This window comes from Epinephelus fuscoguttatus, linkage group LG1, assembly GCF_011397635.1.
Source record: "Epinephelus fuscoguttatus linkage group LG1, E.fuscoguttatus.final_Chr_v1".
NCBI classification, from domain to species: domain Eukaryota; kingdom Metazoa; phylum Chordata; class Actinopteri; order Perciformes; family Serranidae; genus Epinephelus; species Epinephelus fuscoguttatus.
In genome coordinates, this window is record NC_064752.1 from 28,731,186 (window position 1) to 28,750,847 (window position 19,662).

Genomic DNA, 19,662 nt, shown 5'->3' on the forward strand with positions numbered 1-19,662 from the left:
TATATATATATATATATAATACTTTATTTTGAATTGTGAATACAAATATTAACCTTAATATAGAATATGATTCATTGATATGTATGTTACTACACAGTAGTGTTTCACTCTGAACAGACCATCAGTGATTCACCACCTGTTTGGTTTTTCACTTATTCGGAAGCAGTGCGTCACGTCACGTGCTCGCCTCAACACTTTCACAACATCATTTCTCTGGAAATTTTCAGACAGGGCCGTAAGTTTCTATTTTGTCCTCCCCTCCCCTTCACTGCAGACTGACATGATGCTGCACCAACTGTGTCAGCTGTACTCTGTCCGGCTCGACCAATGAGCTGTTGACTCTGCTCTGTCGAAGAAACTGTGTGGCCTGTGTCGGACATTTCGGCTCTTCAGTGCTTTAACGGCAGTTGTGTTTGAGCCAAAATGGCGCCAATGGTTGGCACTGGAAGAACCATTTGGGAGGGATGAGCAGAGATCCAATGAAACAGATAAGTCAGTAAAACACAGAGAAAGGAAATAACATTCACACGCCTGCATACTTGTCGAAGTTGTTTTGTGTTACCAACGTCCAGTAGCAGCCACAGCTGGCTAATAACGCGAAATACAAGAGCTAATGTTGGCTATGCGCCTGGTTTAAATTACCGTTAGCTAGTTAACGTTACTAAGATATTAAAGAGTCGGACTGACGGCGGACAGTAAGGTGAGTAAATGTGTTGTTACTAATGTGTCGGGCCTGTCTGCGCGTTTGACTCGTCCAAGACAACCAATTCAACTTTTAACGGCTTATTAAAAAGACACAATGTACAGTTATTACATGTCATACAGTAACATATAGTCAGCAGTCACAGGTCATTTCTTTTGTAGAGTCTGCACTTTGCTTCTTAAACTGTTGATTACAGACACTCATGAACACGTCATATTTAAATGTAATGGCGCTGTGACAGGCATTTGATGTGGTTTGCTGTTTGTGTGCATGCTGGTGTTTCCCTGATCGACCTCAGGATGGCTCAGTGGGAGAGACTGAGGCAGCTTCCTGCTGCTTACACACAGCAGCTACATGAGCTCTATGACAGGGATGCTCTGCCCATGGATGTAAGGCATTACCTGGCAGCCTGGATTGAGAAGCAGGAGTGGTAAGGCATCTGTTTTACACCTGATAGCATTTAACCCACACAATATCATTCAAATATTGGAGTTAATTACCCTATTTGTGAAATACTCTGCAAGCTGAGACTTGGTTTGTGTCCTTCAGGCAACGAGCAGCACGGGACTATGACTTCGCTAAGGTGTTGTTCCAGGTCCTGCTGGAAAATCTGGATATCCAACACAGCCGCTTCGTCCAGGAGGAGTCATTCTTACTGCAGCACAACATCAGGCGCTATAAACAGAACTTTCAGGTTTGTGCGTAGGGGATATGTGGAAAAATAAAAGCACCATTGGGTGACATTTTTATTTTAAACAGGAAATATTTACAGTAAATATGAAGACCACAATAGTTCCCATCAGCTTTTTACACTTATTAGTGTGGTTGTTGAATGCATGTTTGCATGTTGCTTGAGTCAAGGAAAAGATTTTGAGTTTCATCCTATTCCTTATTGTAAGTACAGTCAGCATTCAACAACTGGCCAGCTCACTTAGTGTAGGTCCATGGTACAGGCAGGCAATCCAAAAACGCATCTGAGGCACTCTGACTGTAGTAAAAAATTCTTTATTCATACATGGATAAACCAACGTGTTTTGACTAGAGTCTTCATCAGGGTGTAGATAATCAGAAAAGACATTTTGTGTCTTTAGAGAACTTTTTTCAAGTCAATATTTTTTTTTTTTTGACTCCTGTTGTCCTACCTGTGATAATAATTTTAAGTATTTAACTCTGACTCGGTTTTCCATCTGATCTCTCCCCACTGACAGAGCTACCTGGAGGAACCGTGTGCCTTGGCAAACACAATCCTCTGGTTTTTGGAGAAAGAGAGGGAAATCCTGCAGAGTGCCGATCTGGCTGAACAGGTTGGGGCAACATTTCATAAACTTATCGCACGTAATGGAAAGGAAACACCCTGCTGCACATAAAACATTTCATGAAAACAGCTTGGGTATATAAATAGTTACACACATACTGCTCTTGAAAATGGAAGTTGTCACTGGGTATTTTTTTGTCTTTTTTTTTTTGTATGACTCATATGACTCAATGGTCATCCCCCAAAAGTGCATGTGCTGCTTGTCTGCAGTACTCTGACTCAAATCAAAACTCTTAAATATTTAAAGCCAAGTTTACAAAGGATATGTTCAAGGTGTACATTGTGAATTTCCATTATATGTTTTGCGGGTTTAAACTGTTCTGAAAAATGTATTTGCAGTTATTTAGAAAGCTCCCCATGTAATGAAGACAAACTACCAGACTCAGTGTGTGGGCTAGAAAGCAGCAGCCAATTTGACTCTCACTTATTCTTGGCACTGCAACAACAGCATCACATGTGAATGACTCTTAATCTCTAAACCTGCTCCTCCCTCTCATTTGCTTTATCTCAGGTGAAGTTTTTGCATGTAGAGCAGGAAGCCATGGAGACAAGCAGCCAGCAGGACCTTGAACGTAAAATGGCTGGCCTCAGGAATGAAGTGCAGGTGCAGATTAATTTTGCTTTATGATATTATGTTGTGCCTCATAGATGAAAGATGTTGCAGTTCATCCATTATTTTTTCTCTCGACTACAGTGCATGGAACATACAATGCTATGTCTGGAGGAACAGCAAGATGAGTTTGACTTTAAATACCAAACCCACAAGATGGAAGGCAAGCAAATTAAAAATATCTGGTCATATTTCCCTGTTGTGACAGGATGAGTAATAAATGTCCTGAATCACAGCTAAATGTTCTCCTTTGTGTTTGATCTGTCTTATATGGAAACTGTGACCCCACTGTGGAAACTTTTATGCAGCTGTGATAGATGAAGCTGTGAAGAAAGAACAGATGAAAGTCCTTCAGCTACTTGTCAACAGACTCAATGACTGTAGAAAGGTATGAAGCTATCAGTATTCTGAAGTAAGATCCTCATCTCCTGAGTCAGATTATTTTCCTAATTATTTATTTATTTTTGTCTCATACAATCCCCTTCTTAGAGCACACTCACAGACCTCAGTAAGCTCCTGGACAGAACTGATGACCTGATCAACACGCTGGTGAATAAGGAGCTGGTGGAGTGGCAGAGGAGGCAGCAGAAATCCTGCATTGGTGCTCCAGACAATGTTTGTCTGGATCAACTGGAGAAGTGGTATGTTCATGTCCAGTTGCTCTGCGTTAGTTTTAATCTTTGGCATTTACTGTAAAACTTAGATCAATAATCCCTCTGGAAATTAAGTGCGAGGCTGGAGAACAGACTGCTGTTTTATAGCTGGAATTTGAGACTTTCTCGGAATCACCACCAGTTACCATCTCACATCCATGGTCTTTTTTTTGTTGGATTTTTCTGTTTGTTTTTTTTTCTGTTGTTATTATAATGTCATCTCAGGACAGGAACATCTTGAGAGAATTCCCTCAAATTTAGTCCAAATTTCCACTTATATTTTATATCCAAAAAGTTGAAGGTCAGCTTCACTGTGAAGTGTTCTGCAAAAACACTTTTCTGGCCACCACTCAGGAAGAAAAGGCGAGACATTCAGTCAGATACTGAATTGGTGACTCTAGTCTTGGATGCCCACCTTCAAATCGTGCTGATTGTATAGATCTGTGCTGCCAGGGGAGAGATGTGTGTGAAGCATCGACTTTCTAGAATTTGTAGCTTCTTTGCAACAAGCTCCATATCTGAAGCATTCATGTCTACTGTAGTGGCTACACATGGGTCTGCAAAGACACGGATGTAAACTGCAACTTGACTCACTGGCAAAGACAAACACCCGCAAGGTTGAAATTTTTCCCCTTTTATAAGTCTTGTGTGAACATAATCATGTTTGCTCTTTCGCTCTTGTTCTGCAGGTTCACCTGTGTGGCAGAGTGTTTGTTCCAGGTGCGGGAGTTTCTTGGTAAGCTGGACGAGCTGGTAGGAAAAGTGTCCTATGACAACGACCCTGTGAAGGCCCAAAAGCCTGTGCTGCAGAAGAGAGCAGATACTCTTCTAAAAGACTTACTCAAGAGGTCTGTCTTCCTGGACACACTGTCTTACACCCCCTTTCTTTCTTGGTTTCCTTGTAAGATTTCCTGACATTTTGTTTTACCTTTTCTTGAAGTTCCTTTGTGGTTGAGTCTCAGCCAGCCATGCCTCAGGGGAAAGGACCACTGGTGCTCCGCACAAACGTACAGTTCTCTGTCAAGACCAGGTCAGTGTGCCACTCAAGGCAATCACTGCAATGCTGTGTATTTATCTGAATTCGGTTTTAGTACATGTTTGTGACATAATCTATATGTATAGACTTTTTTTCTGGTTACACACTGATCAACTCATTCATTGTGATGTGGTCATCAGCATTAGAGTGATAGTTATGCATGTTGGATCACTGACACAAACAGACCAAAACACAGGGTTGTTGTCAAGCTTAACCCACCTGAACTCATTTATCTTGGGCTGTAGAGGATTGTAGTTCACCACATAAACATTACAGCAGTTCTGAACTTACCTGAGGATAATAAGGAGGACATTGATAGGTTGAACCAGCATTGCATAATTTCAGATGTAGCCTAGTTAGAAATTACTTTAAAACTTATGTCAGAGTTTAAGTGCTACTAACATTTTAAGGGTTGCACCAGCTGAAATAGAATAGAAACGTAGGCAGAAGTCACAACTGATGTCTTACACCCAACCCTTTGGTAGGTGTAAAGTCCTCAGTAAAACCGCGGTTGTCATGGTGCATTGTTTTGAAAGGTGGAATAACTTGGAGGATGAAAAGTAGGCAATGTGTGCCTTTTATTCTTAAAAAAGAAATGCTTAAAATTGAGTGGGTTTGTCTGTAAACATGCAGAATCAAGGGCACACATATAAGATAATACTTATAAGTAAGTGGGCAATTGCATATGAATATATACTGTGTGGCATTGGCAAGCAAATATATCAGCGTAGATAACTTTCTAATAAACAACTACTGATTAATAACAGTTTTTCAGTGCAGGCTATCATTATTTATGTGTTATAACTTTACAATTTCACCTGCTCGATTAAAAGATACTGCTGTATGACTCTATGTTGTAATTGACAGTTTCACCACTTGATGTCACTGTTGTTCTGCATTAGCTGTAGGTTAAGGTTGTACAGTTAATAACTGATCATAATGCTTTGTTGTCATTTACGTACCTTTTTGTTGTTCTTTGGTGATTAATGTCAGATATTTATAGCTGTTGGAGAGAGTAGGGCTTTTCCCTGATTGGCCATGCAGAAATGAAAATGTAATGGTTAGTGTGGTCTTTACATCACAGTTGCTAAGAAGTTGACGTCTCCGTGGTGGAACCAAACATCGACACAGCTTTCCGATCAAACTAACTAGTTTTAATGTATTGTTTAGTGTGGACTTTGCACCCTAAAAAAAACATTTGTATTACAGTTACTCACCGTGTGTTACCTTGAATTCATGAGGAAAACTTTTTCTCACATGCTTCCATAATTAACCGAGAATCCAAACATTCCTCATGAATTAAAGTAAACAGGGATGGTGTTAAACAAAAGCAAAACATCCATTTACAAGCTCTCACACAACTCATGCAGTGTAATTTAAGTCATTAAACTGTTATGATTTAAAACATGTCAGTAGAAAACAGTCTCATATTTTCAAAGTTCTAAAATCTCACACTCAACTTGGTATTTTCAGGCTTCTTGTGAAGTTCCCTGAGCTGAACCACTCGATGAAAGTGAATGTTTCCATGGACAGGTAAGAGCCCTCCTTTTAGTATGAGTTACTTTTACTACACTCACCGCAAACTGGTAGCCTTCTTGACTTCAGACAATAAATGATGATGTTTTGTGGTCTGTTTTTCCTCCCCCTTGAAAATAGGGAGGCTCCTCAGATCAAAGGGTGAGTAGTTGATTTATAGAACTTAAGCTTTCACATGAAGCAGTAATTATAGCATAACTTTTATACCTTTTGCCATGATGTGACTTTGTTTTTACTAAACCTGGTATGTTTGTAGATACCGACGTTTTAATATCCTGGGGACCAACACCAAGGCCTTAAACATGGCAGAGAGCCAGAGTGGAGGCATGGTGGCCGACTTCAGACATCTTGTGAGTGATAATGACTTAAAAAGAGAAAAAAAATGACATGACAACTGAGGAAACCCTTCTCAACAATAAGATATAAAGCCAACAGCACAACTGCAACATCTGAAGGTTAAATCCTGTCACATACTTCGTTGACAAGTACAACGATAAAGCAGTCTCCAGCAGCTCAACTGAGGCGATTAAAAGACCAGAAATTCAAATAGCAATAGTCAGTCTTTAATTTCAGGTGGTAATGTTGTTGCTTGACTTATTTTGTGTTGTTTTGTGTGCAGACTCTGAGGGAGCAGAAGTCTGGAGGTGGTGGCAAAGGAGCCAGTGATGTGAGTTGACTTTGGCAATCCTGAAGATATAATCTTTACCCACAATTTAATTCAGTACGTCATAATTCAAGAAGATGTGAGCAACCAAATAATGATCTGTATGTGTGTGTGTGTGTGTGTGTGTGTGTGTTGTGGGGTTAACAGATTTCTTTCAGTGTCACAGAGGAGCTGCACATCATCTACTTCAACACTGTATTTGAGCTGAAGGGCATGTCAGTTGAGTTGCAGGTAGAATTATTTCTTGGCTGGCGTTACGAAAATGTCATTAACCTGCATGTGCTCTGTATAAAAATTAAGCTTTATATGATTGTTCTTATTGTCTTGATTATGAAAATATGACCTAAATAACAGTTGTTTGTCCCTGGCACCCAACCTAGGCCTCCTCCATCCCAGTGGTCATCATTTCCAACTCCAGCCAGCAGCAGAGCGCCTGCGCATCTGTCCTCTGGTTCAATATGCTCAGTCTGGACACCAAGGTGACAGATCCCCATGACTGACACACACCGTGGAGCATTTTACAATTACGCTGTTTTATCAGAAGATATTAGAAACTAATTTTGTGTGTATGTGCATCTGTTTCTCCAGGACGTCATGTTCTTTGCCAACACTCCTGCAGCCCCTTGGCCGCAATTTGGAGAGATGTTGAGCTGGCAGTTTCTCTCCGCCACTAAACGTGGTCTGAATGACGCTCAGCTGGAAATGCTTGCACTCAGACTCTTTGGTAAATGCTGCTTCTGTGTTTCGCTTCAGTTGCTTGTCTCTGCTTTTTTTTTTTTTTAAAGTCTATACATAATAGGACTAAATGTATTTATCTGTGAGTCAAACAGAATAATCAGGAAACGCCTTAGCCTAACATTTAAGGATAAAAAAATAACTCAAACCTCAGCACTTCTGGAAGAGTACTAGAAACATAGTGCAACTTTCAACTGAATTGTAATTTTGGCCTTTTTGATGCCATTTCGAATTATTATTATTTTTTTTTGTTGTTGTATTTGTCCACTTTCTCATAAATCAAGTTGACTGCACAGACCGTACCCAACCCTGACCATTAGGGGAGGTATTGGTGAAGATTCTCAGTCATCCAGGTCATGGTAATCCTAAGTGCTGTATCGTAGGCAGCTAGTCTTGCTTGAGTTTCTTGAAGACATTTCACCTGTCATCCAAGAGGCCTCTTCAGTTCTAACAGTGTGGTGCAGAGTCGCTTAATTCTAAACACATGATGGCCGGATGGGTCAACAACTCACATGTGACTTTAACAATGTAAGAATCTACATCCACACAGGATTTAAAGCCTGCGACTCCACACCAGTCCATTAGAATTGAAAAAGCCTCTTGGATGAGAGGTGAAACGTCTTCTAGAAACTCAGGCAAGTTCAGTTGCCTACGATATAGCACTTATGATTAGGGGAGGTAGTAAATGGTCCCATCCTCTCTCGTGATCAGACAAAGGATTCCCAAAAACTTAAGAATTCCTTTATTCAGATTGTATCGTTTAGAGGAAACACTAGATGTGAAAGAAGACACATTAGAGTCGAGCTAAAAAGCTCAAAGGTGTGATTTCACTCTCACAACAGCTGTTTAATGTATACCCATTACTGTTGTATCTCTCTTGTGGAAAAGTGATGGTGTTGGATTGGAATTCTGATGACATCCAGCAGGACTTGTGGACTGTAACGGATTGCAAACTATAATTCAACATCCTTTGTGGCTTGTATGCATTTTAATCGTAGATTATGCAAGTAGGTGAGAGTTTTACAATGCATCATTTATTTCTATCCCACCAGGAAAGCAGCAGAGCTACGACACCTGCAAAGTCACCTGGTCAAAATTTAGCAAGGTAAGAATCTTAATTCCCAGAATTTTTCAACATGGCTGGAGGAATTATCCTTAACCCTAACCCCCTGACTCGAAATACCTCAACTTCCTCTGACCTCTGTGGTCACCATGAAGCTTGGTTTGGTGCAAGTGAAAAGTTGAGAGCTACTTGATTGATTGTCATGACTTTTGGTGCAGACATTCCTGTCAAGTGTCCTGTAGAGATGAATTGTTGTTACTGTAATGATCCCCCGATTTTTCCTCTTGTCTTAAACCCAAGTCAAAAGGACAGTTTTATTTTCATTATTTGGGTTTATGGGCAAATACCTGCAAAATTAATGACATTCCCATCATGTATTTGCGTTTAGTGCTAATGTACTTGTTGGCTACCTAACAAACTAAGGTAACGAACATGATAAACCTTACTAAACATCAGCATGTTATTATAGTCATTGTGACCATGTTTGCAGACAGCAACTTATATATCAACCAGGACCATTTTTACATGTAATTCACTATGACTGATGAGGATCAAAAACAAGCTGTGCACCTTAACTTAAATCGTATTGTGTTATGCTCATTGTAAAGATTACAATGAGCATTACAGCCTCAAAGAGCTGCTTGCGTGGCCCTACATTCTCTGTCTTATTTGTTTATTGTTTAAGAATACACTGTAGGTGTGAATTGATGACCTTTTTGTCACAGGAAAATCCTCCTGACACTTTCTGGGTGTGGTTTGATGGCATCTTGGTGATGGTGAAAACATACCTTGAAGATCTGTGGAGGGATGGGTATGTTTTAGTCTAATACAGGGAAGTTTAGCACATGCCTTTATTCCTGGGAAATGACGTTTCTCATTTTATATACAACTTTTTATCTATGCTGTAGTCTCATCATGGGTTTTGTGAGCAAAGGCAAAGAGAAGTCTCTCCTGAAGAAAAAACAGAGAGGCACGTTCTTGTTGCGCTTCAGTGAAAGCATCATCGGAGGAATCACCTTCTCCTGGGTGGAAACCACCATAACTGGTGAGATATTTTTATTTCATAATGATTTTGAAAAAAGATTTTGAAATTGTTACATGGTACACAAATGTTAACAAGCTTCCCTTTTTTTTCATCATCCTCTGCCTATTGTAGGTGAGCCTGACGTAAAGACAGTCCAGCCCTTCACCAAAGTTGACCTTATCCAGATCCCCTTCAGTGAAATCATCAGGAATTTCCAGATCTTAGAAGCTGAAAATATCCCAGAAAATCCTCTGCTCTACCTGTATCCCAACACCCCTAAAGACGAGGCTTTTGGGAAGTACTACTCAGACAAGAGTGGAAGTAAGCGCGTCACATGTTTGCTTATACTTCTTGCTTGCCACTTAAATATTTATGGAAAACAAATTTGCCAAAAGACTCAACCTACATGTCATTTGCTGTTTTTCTTAAAGCTGGGGTGGGCAGAACTCTGAAAAAAGGCAAAAAAACCCCCCAAAAGCAAGCAAACAAACAAACAAACAAAATAAACAGCAAAATTTGGGAATACACCCTCATCCTGCAGCTCTCCCCTCTCTGTCCTAAGCCTCTCCCAAAAGAGGACCACTGGCACATGCATGTGCTTCATACAGTAACCCAGTGTTTCCCATACATTGATTTATTTGATCCATAGAAGTTCATTCTCTCTAAGTGTTGCATTAGTGTTTTTCTTTTCTTTTATATCAGACAAGATAAAGTTTGTTTTACCTTGACATGTTTCGACAAATGTCTTCCGTCTTCTTCAGAAGCGTCACCAGATGTCATTGGTGACGTGCCTTATATCAGCTGAAACAAACCTTACCTTGTCTAATATAAAAGAAAAGAAAAACACTGATTTATTGGATCTTATTTCATTGCAGAGCGGCATGCAGTACACTAGCCTGGCCCCTCCTTGACCCGCTCTCTCTCTTTTTATCAGACCAAAAAATGAGACAAGAATTTGATAGCACCTTACTGTCCCTCTGCTCCTCTCCCCACCCACTGTGGACTGCTTTGCTGGGCAGAGAGCAGGCAGCTGTAGCAGCTCAAATTTGTCCAGTGCAAACCCCCTAGCATGTCTGTCTTCCTTTTTTGGGTTGCTTTGCAGTGTGGGCAGTTGTTGCCAGTGCTGGAGTAACAACTTTCTCTGCAGGACTGCCCGCCAATAAATCAGGCTTTAACCGAGGGGTTGTACACATGCATCCGTTTATAATACCACCAATAGTAACACCCTCTCTCTGAAAGGACCTGTAATTGGCCAAAGTCTCTCGTCACAGGCTAGATTTTCTAAAGCATGAAAACACCTCCAAGCTTAGTTGCAGAAGTGTAGTTTTTCCTCAGTCCACTTGAATTACAGTATGCTTAACGTTTATTATGGGATTTACCCAGAGACACCAAAATAAAACTGTCTACCCCAGCTTTAATGCCATTTGAATGGTGTTTTTCTTGCAATAATCACAGGCACAACTACATTATATTTATTGATAGAGTTGGGAATTAATACGACACATTAATATCTAAACTCATTCTCTTTCAGGTGACAGTCCTTACATCAAGTACATCAAAACCAAACTGATGTTTGTTTCAAAGGAGTAAGTATATTATTCACTTAATGGTTCTTTATATTCTGAATGTGCTATTTATACAGAAACAAAAACTAGAGACTAAAAATGCACTTACTTTATCTAAGAAGTAGTGTACCCACGCCCTTTCTTTTGTCATGAGCAACTGGTTGTAATGACTGTTTGTCATTGGTCATGTAGGAACACACTGGAGGCTAGGTCACCCATGTCCTCTGACATGGCACAGGGTGAAGGCCTGGAGCCAATGAATGGCCTGTGTGGAGAGGCAGCTGGTGAGTCGTGGCTCTCCTTGCCGTCCCATCCAGCTGCAAACCTCGTCCGACAAATCGCTCTCCCTTTTGTCACAGAGCTCTGTGTTGCCCTCTCTGTTTTGGCCTTGCGGTGTCGTAAAATCAGTGGGGAAGATGATGTCTGGATAGATGTCAGGCGACAGCTATGAAATTGTTGAACTTTTGATTTATATTGTGCGTGGCTGTGGGCTGCTTCTACTGCATGCACATGTACAGTAGTCTGCTCTACTGAACATAACATCTAACAGGTGCGGAGCTGATTGGTTGGAGCAAAACTGTTACTAACACATCATTTAATCTTTTATAGCTGTTTGATTCTACCGTCTGATGCTTGAATACTTAACACTTTGCTTGGTGTAAATATTAAAATCTATTAACAGACATGGTCATAGGTTGAATAATACCATATGTAATGAGCAATCATGAAATCAAAAATAATATGGTTAAATTAATATTATTTGTAATCATTATTATCACAATGAGTAATTGTGGTAGCGATTTCATTTCATCTCACAGTGATTATATTTCAATCCACTGGAAAACTTTTTCAAATGGTAACAAAATCCACCTACCAGCACCCAAATTATATTTCGTTTATTAAATCAATAAAAAAGCAACACTCGCCTCTTATGTGCCAGGCTGTCTTGGCAACAACCAGTAACTTCCTGGAGTCTCCTGTTGTCACCTTGCAACTTCTTAAAACCAAGAAATAGTCGTTAATATGTTCGTTCAGCTTAAGGCGTGCTGGTTTGCAGATCTTTTTTTACTACATGGCAAGCGGGGCAGCTATTTACCCATTTGCAGACCTCAACCTAAGCAAACCTGAAGCTAACCAGCTGTTGGCTTATATTTAATGGACAAGTATGCATGCTAAACGATTTCTTTATGGCTTGCAAAAGGTAGTAACTTCTTTAAATTGAGCTATTAAACCAGTTAAACAAACTGAAAAGAAAATGGAAGCATCAAATATACACCAATGAACCATGTTTGAAAAGTTGAATAACTTGAGCTGTTAAGTACCAGCACTGCATGCCAATCTGTACATTGCTACACCATCGATCTCAACTTTCTGTTGTCTTTTTTGGGGTTGCCTAGCTCATCGATTGTTTGCGAAAGCAGTACCGGAAATAAACAACACAGCCATGACAACAGAAACAATCTCTCTCATCTCCCTTTCTCTGCTCGCAGAACAAGACGGGAGTCCTCATGCCCTGCAGTCACCTCTAGAGATGTATCACCCTGATCCCATGCTGTCTGGCTCTGTTGTAGCCACAGAGAATGATTTACAGATGTTTCTCAACAACCCCAACCTCTTCATTGACTCTGACATCTTGCAAGATGAGCCGGGCCTCTCTGATTTCAGTCTCTCAGGATTTAATTGCCTGCCCCCACAGTCCTGTGGAAGTATTTTCCAATAAGCCTGTGTATATTTAAACAGACCACTATATCATTCATCGTCATCTTTACTTTTAGCCACTTACATTGAAACATCTCTGTCGTGAAGCTGAAGCATACTTAGCAATTCCACTATGAACATAATAGCTTGGATCAAATACTTGACAGTACCTCTGCTAGTCCTGATAGTCAATATTTAAGAATAGCTTTTGAAATCATTTGAATGAGGTATGCACTTTGAAATCAGGAGAATATAACCTCTATAATTTCCATATCATGTTGTACCAGTGTAGATAAAGATTGAGTGATTGAAAGACACAAAGATAGAATTGAATTAGCTGCACTCATAACGGCCCCAGGCAGGGTGGGAAAGGTTTGAATGAGGTATAAAGAGTACATGGCATAGACTGCACTGCACATAATTTATTGTTTAATGTCTGTTGTAAGTGCTTTTGTGGTGCTTCGTTGTTGCTGCCTTCTGCTTGTGATAAATTGTACTGACACATGGCACTTCTTCCGTTTAAGTTGTATGTTTTTATATTAACCTGCCCATTTAAATCAACATAAAATGTTCTTACCAATAAAAGGGACATTACTGACTTTATGATCTGTTTATTGATAATTGAAATGTTATAAATTAACTAATATGAGAAGTAGTTTATTTATTAGCTTTTTTGTGATGCAGATTTACAGCCCATTTCAGGCTGCAGAACTCCAGCACCAATCTTTATTGTAAAACACTGAGGTAAACCAAATTATGTGGCTCTACTGAGATTTTAGGTTATCGTACAACTTTTAAAGTAGTTTTATCTTTTTGTACTTAACATTACGGTTGACTTTTTTTTTTTTTTTTTTTTTTAATGTTTCTACACTATCAACCAACAGCTGTGTCAGTAAACAGCTAGCCTCCCGCTTAGCATGATGTGGCTAGCTGACGACGATACACAGGCTGCTAACGACAGACAACACAAGACTGAGCAACATCTCAACGGTCAGTAAGTACTCGAAACTTGTTTTTGTCAGGTGGCTAGAAACGACTCTAAACGTTGCTATGTCCTATTTGGCCGTATAAATTAGGCTAGCTTGCTAGCTTGTCAGTTGAGCTAACAGTTAGCTTTGGTTATTAGTCGTTGATATAGTAGTTTAAATGCTTCTGTAGCTAGGATAATATCAGTAAGTTTTATATGCCAGAGTTTTTATGTTGTTTATCCCTAGTGGCCAGAGCAGCATTTTTTTAAATTTATCTATCAAAATATCAATTCCACGAGTCCTACTTTTGTCAAAAGACTGAAAATGGCTGCGAACTGCCCATTGGTTCGACATCCCATTGTTCCGACCATATTAAACTCATTGTTCGGAAGTCCGTTCCGAAATCATCATGATGCCCTGTGGTTAAGGTCTGGTTAGGTTTAGGCACAAAAACCACTTGGTTAGGGTCAGGAAAAGATCATGGTGTGGGTTAAAATGAATAAGAAAGTGACAAACACATAAGCCGTGAGCCTGCTCCGCCTAAGCCGGTCGCGGCGCACCATACGCCCGCCGCGAGCCGTTCAGCACCGCGGACAGTCGGACTAATGGGATGTCGAACCAATGACATGGACCCAAATGGCTAACTATCTTTTCATTTTAACTAAGGTTTTAAAAAGGCTAGGCTGCTATCAGAGTGTCTCTTAAAATCTGGTGTAATGTTCAGAGTTAGCATGTTTTGGTGCTCCTTCTTGGGTCAAAGTGCCAAGTGTCAAGGCCACATACTCATGGTCAGAGGTATGAAGTGTGCCCTCAGCCTAGTGAAGTGCAGAGCACAGTGTTGAAGCAGGGGATAAAGTAGTTTAATGTCACCCACATGTGGCAGGCACTAGCAAAAAAAGGGCCATTGTTTGTTTGTCTGAGTATTTTAAGATGTTGGTGTGTTTTGCCATTGCTTTCAGCTTAGAAACACCTCTACTCTTGTTGGTTGCACATAGCGAGATCCAGTGGCGGTTCTAGGCCAGTTTCAATAGGGGGGCCAAGCTAGGGCCAGTCCTTTTGATACAGGGGCACATACAAGTACGGTCAGATATCTAAGTCTGAACAATAAGATAGATATATGTGTAAGGGGGTCCGGGGGCATGCTCCCCTGGGAGAAAATTTTGTATTTGATTTAAAGGCATCAATCTGGTGAATTCTGAGAGCAAAGTTATGATGGCAGAATATGCCTAGATTTCAACATTTTTGTGCTTTTTATGTGTGAAAAATGTTCCATTTTTACTGATAAAAACACTAGTTGTATGTTATGGTGAAGGGTTACACTTAAAATACGGCTAAGTATTAGTGGTTAAACATTTCAGTAATCAAAAGAAAAATGACTGACGTACTGATCTGCCTCTGGAGGGCTATTTTAATATTTAAAATCATGTGCAGACAAAATATTCCTTTAAAATTCTCACACTCACAAGTACAGTTCCAGATACGCAAAAACAATACAAAATCATAAACGAAAGGAAAACAACAGGTGAGATTCAAATAAATTACACACAAACAGGCACAAATTACTGCTTTCCTCCCTCCCTCTCGATTTGCAAGTACAGCACCCTGAATCAGAGCATTTCAAAAGCCCTCTGGTAGTTGAATGCCTCTGGGACAGGCCCATTTATAGCAACCCACTGGATCCGTGGCGTGCACGATCCGGCCGAGGCGCGGGTGCTGGAGCTATTAGCAGCCATTCAAGAAGCTGCTCCACCAGCCACGGCCTAGAAGCGGCTCGGCGCTCCGCTAAAACGCGCCGGATCTATTTCTGACGGCGCGTCAATTTGCACAGACCAAATGAGTCAAACAGGAAGTCAGGCGCAGAAAAGACAAGAGTATCCAGTTGATTTTCAAAATAAAAGACCCATGAAAACTCCGGATCGTATTTCACATCACTACATAAACATGATGTGACAGGCATGAGTCAAATGAAAAGGAAAAAGTTTTCAGAGCTTACCTCAATGGTGCTGTATGTTACACTGGCCCCTGCTGGCCCCCGCCTAAAACCGCCATTGGCGAGATCAAAGTTGAATATGACTGAGCTTTAGGTCCAGGGGCCAGGGAGGTCTCAGTGTGTTTGACAACAATGGCTTGTGTGGAGGGTCAGAAACAGAAGTGTTGGTTTTCCATTTTTCATCCAACCAAGAGTTGTCTAGGGTGTAACAAGCATTATAGCCTTGGGGGTCTCTTGTGTCAGTCTTCTTGTAAGGCAAATTGCAATTTTGTGACTGTTAGTAGAGTGTGGACATGTCTATGAATACTGCTTGCCTTTGTCAGTATCCTCATTAAATTAATGCATTGACACAACTCAAACATGCATAGGCAAGTACACTCCACCCACTTTAACACTTTTTTATCATTAGTCATGCACTATCAGCATGCACTGTAAGTAGTGAAACAGAGGGGAGATGCAGTCATAAGTTCCTGATTTACTGAAATAAGGCATGTTATGTCAGACAGGAATGTCCTGTGCTGATTTTGTAACACTGATCGTTTCTCAAATGATGTAACAGACATTTAGAAAACTAAAAGTGGTGATGATGTATTGGCTAATTTAACATTCTGTACGCGACTGTGGATTTGTATACAAAGTATGATTTATTATATACATAATATAAATACATAATGCAGTCTTGTACATGCATCATACACACTGTGAAAGCAAACATCAGGGTTAAGGTTGTGAAGGAAATGGAGCAGTCTAGAATGTTGGTAATGCAACATAAATCTAATACAGAAAAGCAACTTAAAACTTTACGTTGGCTCAATGTACACTTAAATGTGTCTGTGTTGTATTCTGTGACAATAATGTCAGTGAGTTTATATTACGAGAAACATCAGACAGGTTTAAGCCCTAGGAGTTTAGGAATTTAGGATCTCCAAGCTAACGCCAAGTCCAGAGGCAGGTGAATGGTGCAGCAGCTCTGGTGAGCAGCACATGGTAGGCCTGTCGAAACTGTCGGTTCATGACAGCATAGAGTATGGGATTGATGCAGCTGTTGAGCCAGGTGAGGTTTGCACAGAACATGTGCAGTACCTGTGGGGCGCGGTTATGTTTGTCGGCTATGTTGAGCAGCAGGAAGGGGACGAAGCAGAACACGAAACACAGGAAAACAGTGAAGCACATGCGTGTCACACGCTTAAATTCGTCATCCTCTCCTGAAGTTGCTGAGTGGGAGGACTGTGCTGCAGTAATTGGAGCAGGTGGGGATGAAGGTGACGTTGAGGTGGTAACAGAGGGAGACTTGGTTGCTGATGAATTTGAAGCCATAGCAGAGCCCTGGGCAGATTTGGAGGATTTTTCACAGGTGCTCTCGTCTGTACTTTGGACTGGATCTGCTTGGCTGCTCACCTCACAGCTACATGTCTTTGCCATGCCACTCTCTACACCGCTGTCATCTGTCCCTTGAGCTGAAGAAGCTGGTTTCTTTCTGGAGGATCGGCGGCTGAGCCTGTAGCGGAGCAGAGCTTTTGAGGCAATCTGGACACGTCTGTATATAAGAAGGTAGAATGCACCAACACAGCCCAGGCCGATAAAAAAGTAGAAAAAAAGAAGAATGGTGGTGTAGGGACGACCCCTGGTCCTGTGGAAGCTGCATGTGCATACCTGCGGCACAAACGTGTAAACAGGCCAGAGTGGTCCAAAGCTGGCCAGGCCCAGTGCCCACGCTGAGATCAGGAGTAAAATTAGACCACGCTCGGAGAAGACACGGTCAAACACAGCCCTTTTTGCCACCAGGAGATATCGGCTCACTGCTACCAGACACAGGGTGATAATGGAGACAGAGTTTGAGAGGAAGAGGAGCAGGCCGAAGATGCTGCACCAGAGCTGACCACTACGCCATCTCAGGTGTAGATAGTTGTCAACTGATATGGGCTGCAGTATGGTGCAGTACAGGAGATCAGCCACAGCCAGGTTGACGATGAGCACATTGAAGCGAGTCCTCAGACGTGGGTCTAAGGCGAAGGCTAGAATGGTCATCAGGTTCCCAGTCGTACCAGTGATGGTGACAGCACATCCCCACAGCACAGCAAAGTACCGGTAGCCGACGACTGAAGGACTGTAGCAGGAAAAGACATCATCGTCTGTTTGGTTTGTGTGGTTCATCAGCATTCTGTCAACTAACAGGAATCAGAATACTGGTTAGCATCTTTGTGATGTGCTCACGGAAAGTTAAACTCAGACAGAGAGCCAGTCCTCCCCACCCTCTTTGTGGTGTCAGTATTGCCACAGGTGAAAAGGGAAGTTACGTATGGTCTTGGTAGTTCAACACTTCCTTTTGAAAAAAGACCTGTCTTACACAGAGGGCTGTGTTTGCAGTCCTCCTTATTATTATTTATTGTTCTGTTTCTTTATATTTTGAGAGCACAGTTTTAAGTGCGAGAACATTTTTAAGGGCTTTTCTTCAGTTTTAGGATAATGAAATGCGATTTCAATCACAAATGTTGTATTAATTAGCCTAATTCATTAACTTTTCACTGGAAAGAACATATTTAGATGTAACCTCTTTGTAATCACCAACATTTTAATTGGCAATTATAATTTAATTACACATTTTTTCTCCGTATTTGTAACAGACTGCAATTTCATTTATTCCGTAATTTAGTTACTAGTTAATCCCAAACACTGCTTGTATGTTTGATATGTGCACAGCTATGGCTCTAGTAGTCTGAAATATGTTGTCTAGCAGGCACAAATAATTCCTTAATATTAGTCATTATAAATAATTACAAATAAGGAAAGAACATAATAAAAGCAGGTTGTGTAGACAGTATGATCTCAAAAGACTTCCCTTGTTTTGAACAGTTACTAAAAAAATTTGAAATGATTTGATAATCAATTGAACTCTTTTAACTTCATTTATATTTACATCACTGAGGTGAATTCTGCATATAGATTTTGACTCTCAATGAAATAATGTAAACAGTAAAGCCAGTATTTAACATTAAAACATACAATCAAAAGACCCTCTGATAGATTTAAGATAAATTTATCATTTCATTAGAATTTCAATTTGTAAGGCAAATAAAAGCCCTTATTTTAAAACAAAACACTTGTGAATCTCTTACCTTAAAGCTTAAGATTTCTGCCAGCTCTTCCTAATTGTTGATGTGTAGCTGCGTCATTCTCTGCAGTGATCTGGTGCGATAAATGTCTGGCTTCCTGCTGGTGTTACATTTTATGTGCATCCTCTGTGTTGCTTAAGTGCCCTCTACATAAATGAAGTGTGAGGTAGGGTTTTTCCACTTCTTGTCTAAATTAGGGAAGAGAAATCTTGTGCATTTCTGAAAGAACAGTGTTTTTTTTTTTCAAATGGAATATTTGAATGTGGAAAAAAATGATCACATTAGTGAAATATGTTTTATTCCAAAAGTTATGTCCGCATACTGGAGGATGTAAGTCATTTATCACAAGGGACTGTACAAACAGAACAGGGCTTCTCCTCATGAGATCAGCTGTTTTGATCATTACTATGATTAACATGTGTATTGCAAAATTGGAGTACTTGTAGAGCAAAAATAATTAGTGATATATGAGTTACATTGGAAAAAGAATCTACAAGAACATCATATGAAAACTAAACGATGGTTGTGACTCATTTATGAGAGCGAAACATGTTGGTTATTGTGGTTAGGTGTATTAGGCCGGTATCAGGCAGAGTGCTTCTGTAACATCGCTGACGTTTTTACTAACAGTGTTTCTACATTCATTGTATGGGACTGAGAGCTTGCATGCAGAAATGTTCATGCTGCTGTTGTCATGTTATTATCATGAAGTACAATGTCCTGCTGTGCTGTTGAATCTGCTCCTGTAAGACACTGAAACCTCTTTGTTCTACTGTGCAGTATGGTGCAGTTGAGAAAACCTCGCTCACCATTTTATATATTTAAATAATTTCCATATAGACAATTCAATACAGAGACACTCAGTCGTTTTATTACTATGCTTGTTACATGGTTTATGTCAGTGATCATTTGGGAAATAATCTAAATAGTCATCAGGGAAACCATTTGAGTTGTGACACTTACAATACACATTAATTGAAATTACACTG

The 19,662-nt window shown here is 40.4% G+C and overlaps 2 protein-coding genes across 4 annotated transcripts; one reads left to right on the top strand and one right to left on the bottom strand.

Annotated features, from left to right (window-relative positions):
• The first annotated feature begins 446 nt into the window (after positions 1-446).
• stat2 (signal transducer and activator of transcription 2) lies at positions 447-13,205 on the top strand. Of its 2 annotated transcripts, XM_049583392.1 has the most exons (24): positions 460-700; positions 1,002-1,133; positions 1,253-1,397; positions 1,912-2,007; positions 2,530-2,622; positions 2,713-2,791; positions 2,937-3,016; positions 3,118-3,269; positions 3,971-4,129; positions 4,222-4,311; positions 5,791-5,850; positions 5,974-5,994; positions 6,110-6,203; positions 6,473-6,520; positions 6,665-6,748; positions 6,898-6,996; positions 7,106-7,241; positions 8,305-8,357; positions 9,041-9,126; positions 9,224-9,360; positions 9,472-9,660; positions 10,871-10,925; positions 11,097-11,188; positions 12,395-13,205. In XM_049583392.1, exons 2-24 carry the CDS (start codon positions 1,003-1,005, stop codon positions 12,622-12,624), a joined length of 2,409 nt encoding a protein of 802 aa, XP_049439349.1. In that variant the 5' UTR covers positions 460-700; position 1,002; the 3' UTR covers positions 12,625-13,205. The 2 variants fall into 2 exon arrangements, with proteins under 2 accessions (XP_049439358.1, XP_049439349.1); XM_049583401.1 differs by lacking the exon at positions 11,097-11,188 and having other exon boundaries at positions 447-700; positions 12,395-12,590.
• A 2,976-nt stretch (positions 13,206-16,181) lies between these two features.
• Positions 16,182-18,824, bottom strand: LOC125893025 (G-protein coupled receptor 84-like). Of its 2 annotated transcripts, none has more exons than XM_049583454.1 (2): positions 18,677-18,824; positions 16,182-17,728 (listed from the first exon to the last, which is right to left on the bottom strand). In XM_049583454.1, exon 2 carries the CDS (start codon positions 17,718-17,720, stop codon positions 16,491-16,493), a length of 1,230 nt encoding a protein of 409 aa, XP_049439411.1. In that variant the 5' UTR covers positions 17,721-17,728; positions 18,677-18,824; the 3' UTR covers positions 16,182-16,490. The 2 variants fall into 2 exon arrangements, with proteins under 2 accessions (XP_049439411.1, XP_049439420.1); XM_049583463.1 differs by having other exon boundaries at positions 16,182-17,667; positions 18,677-18,747.
• Positions 18,825-19,662: the final 838 nt, after the last annotated feature.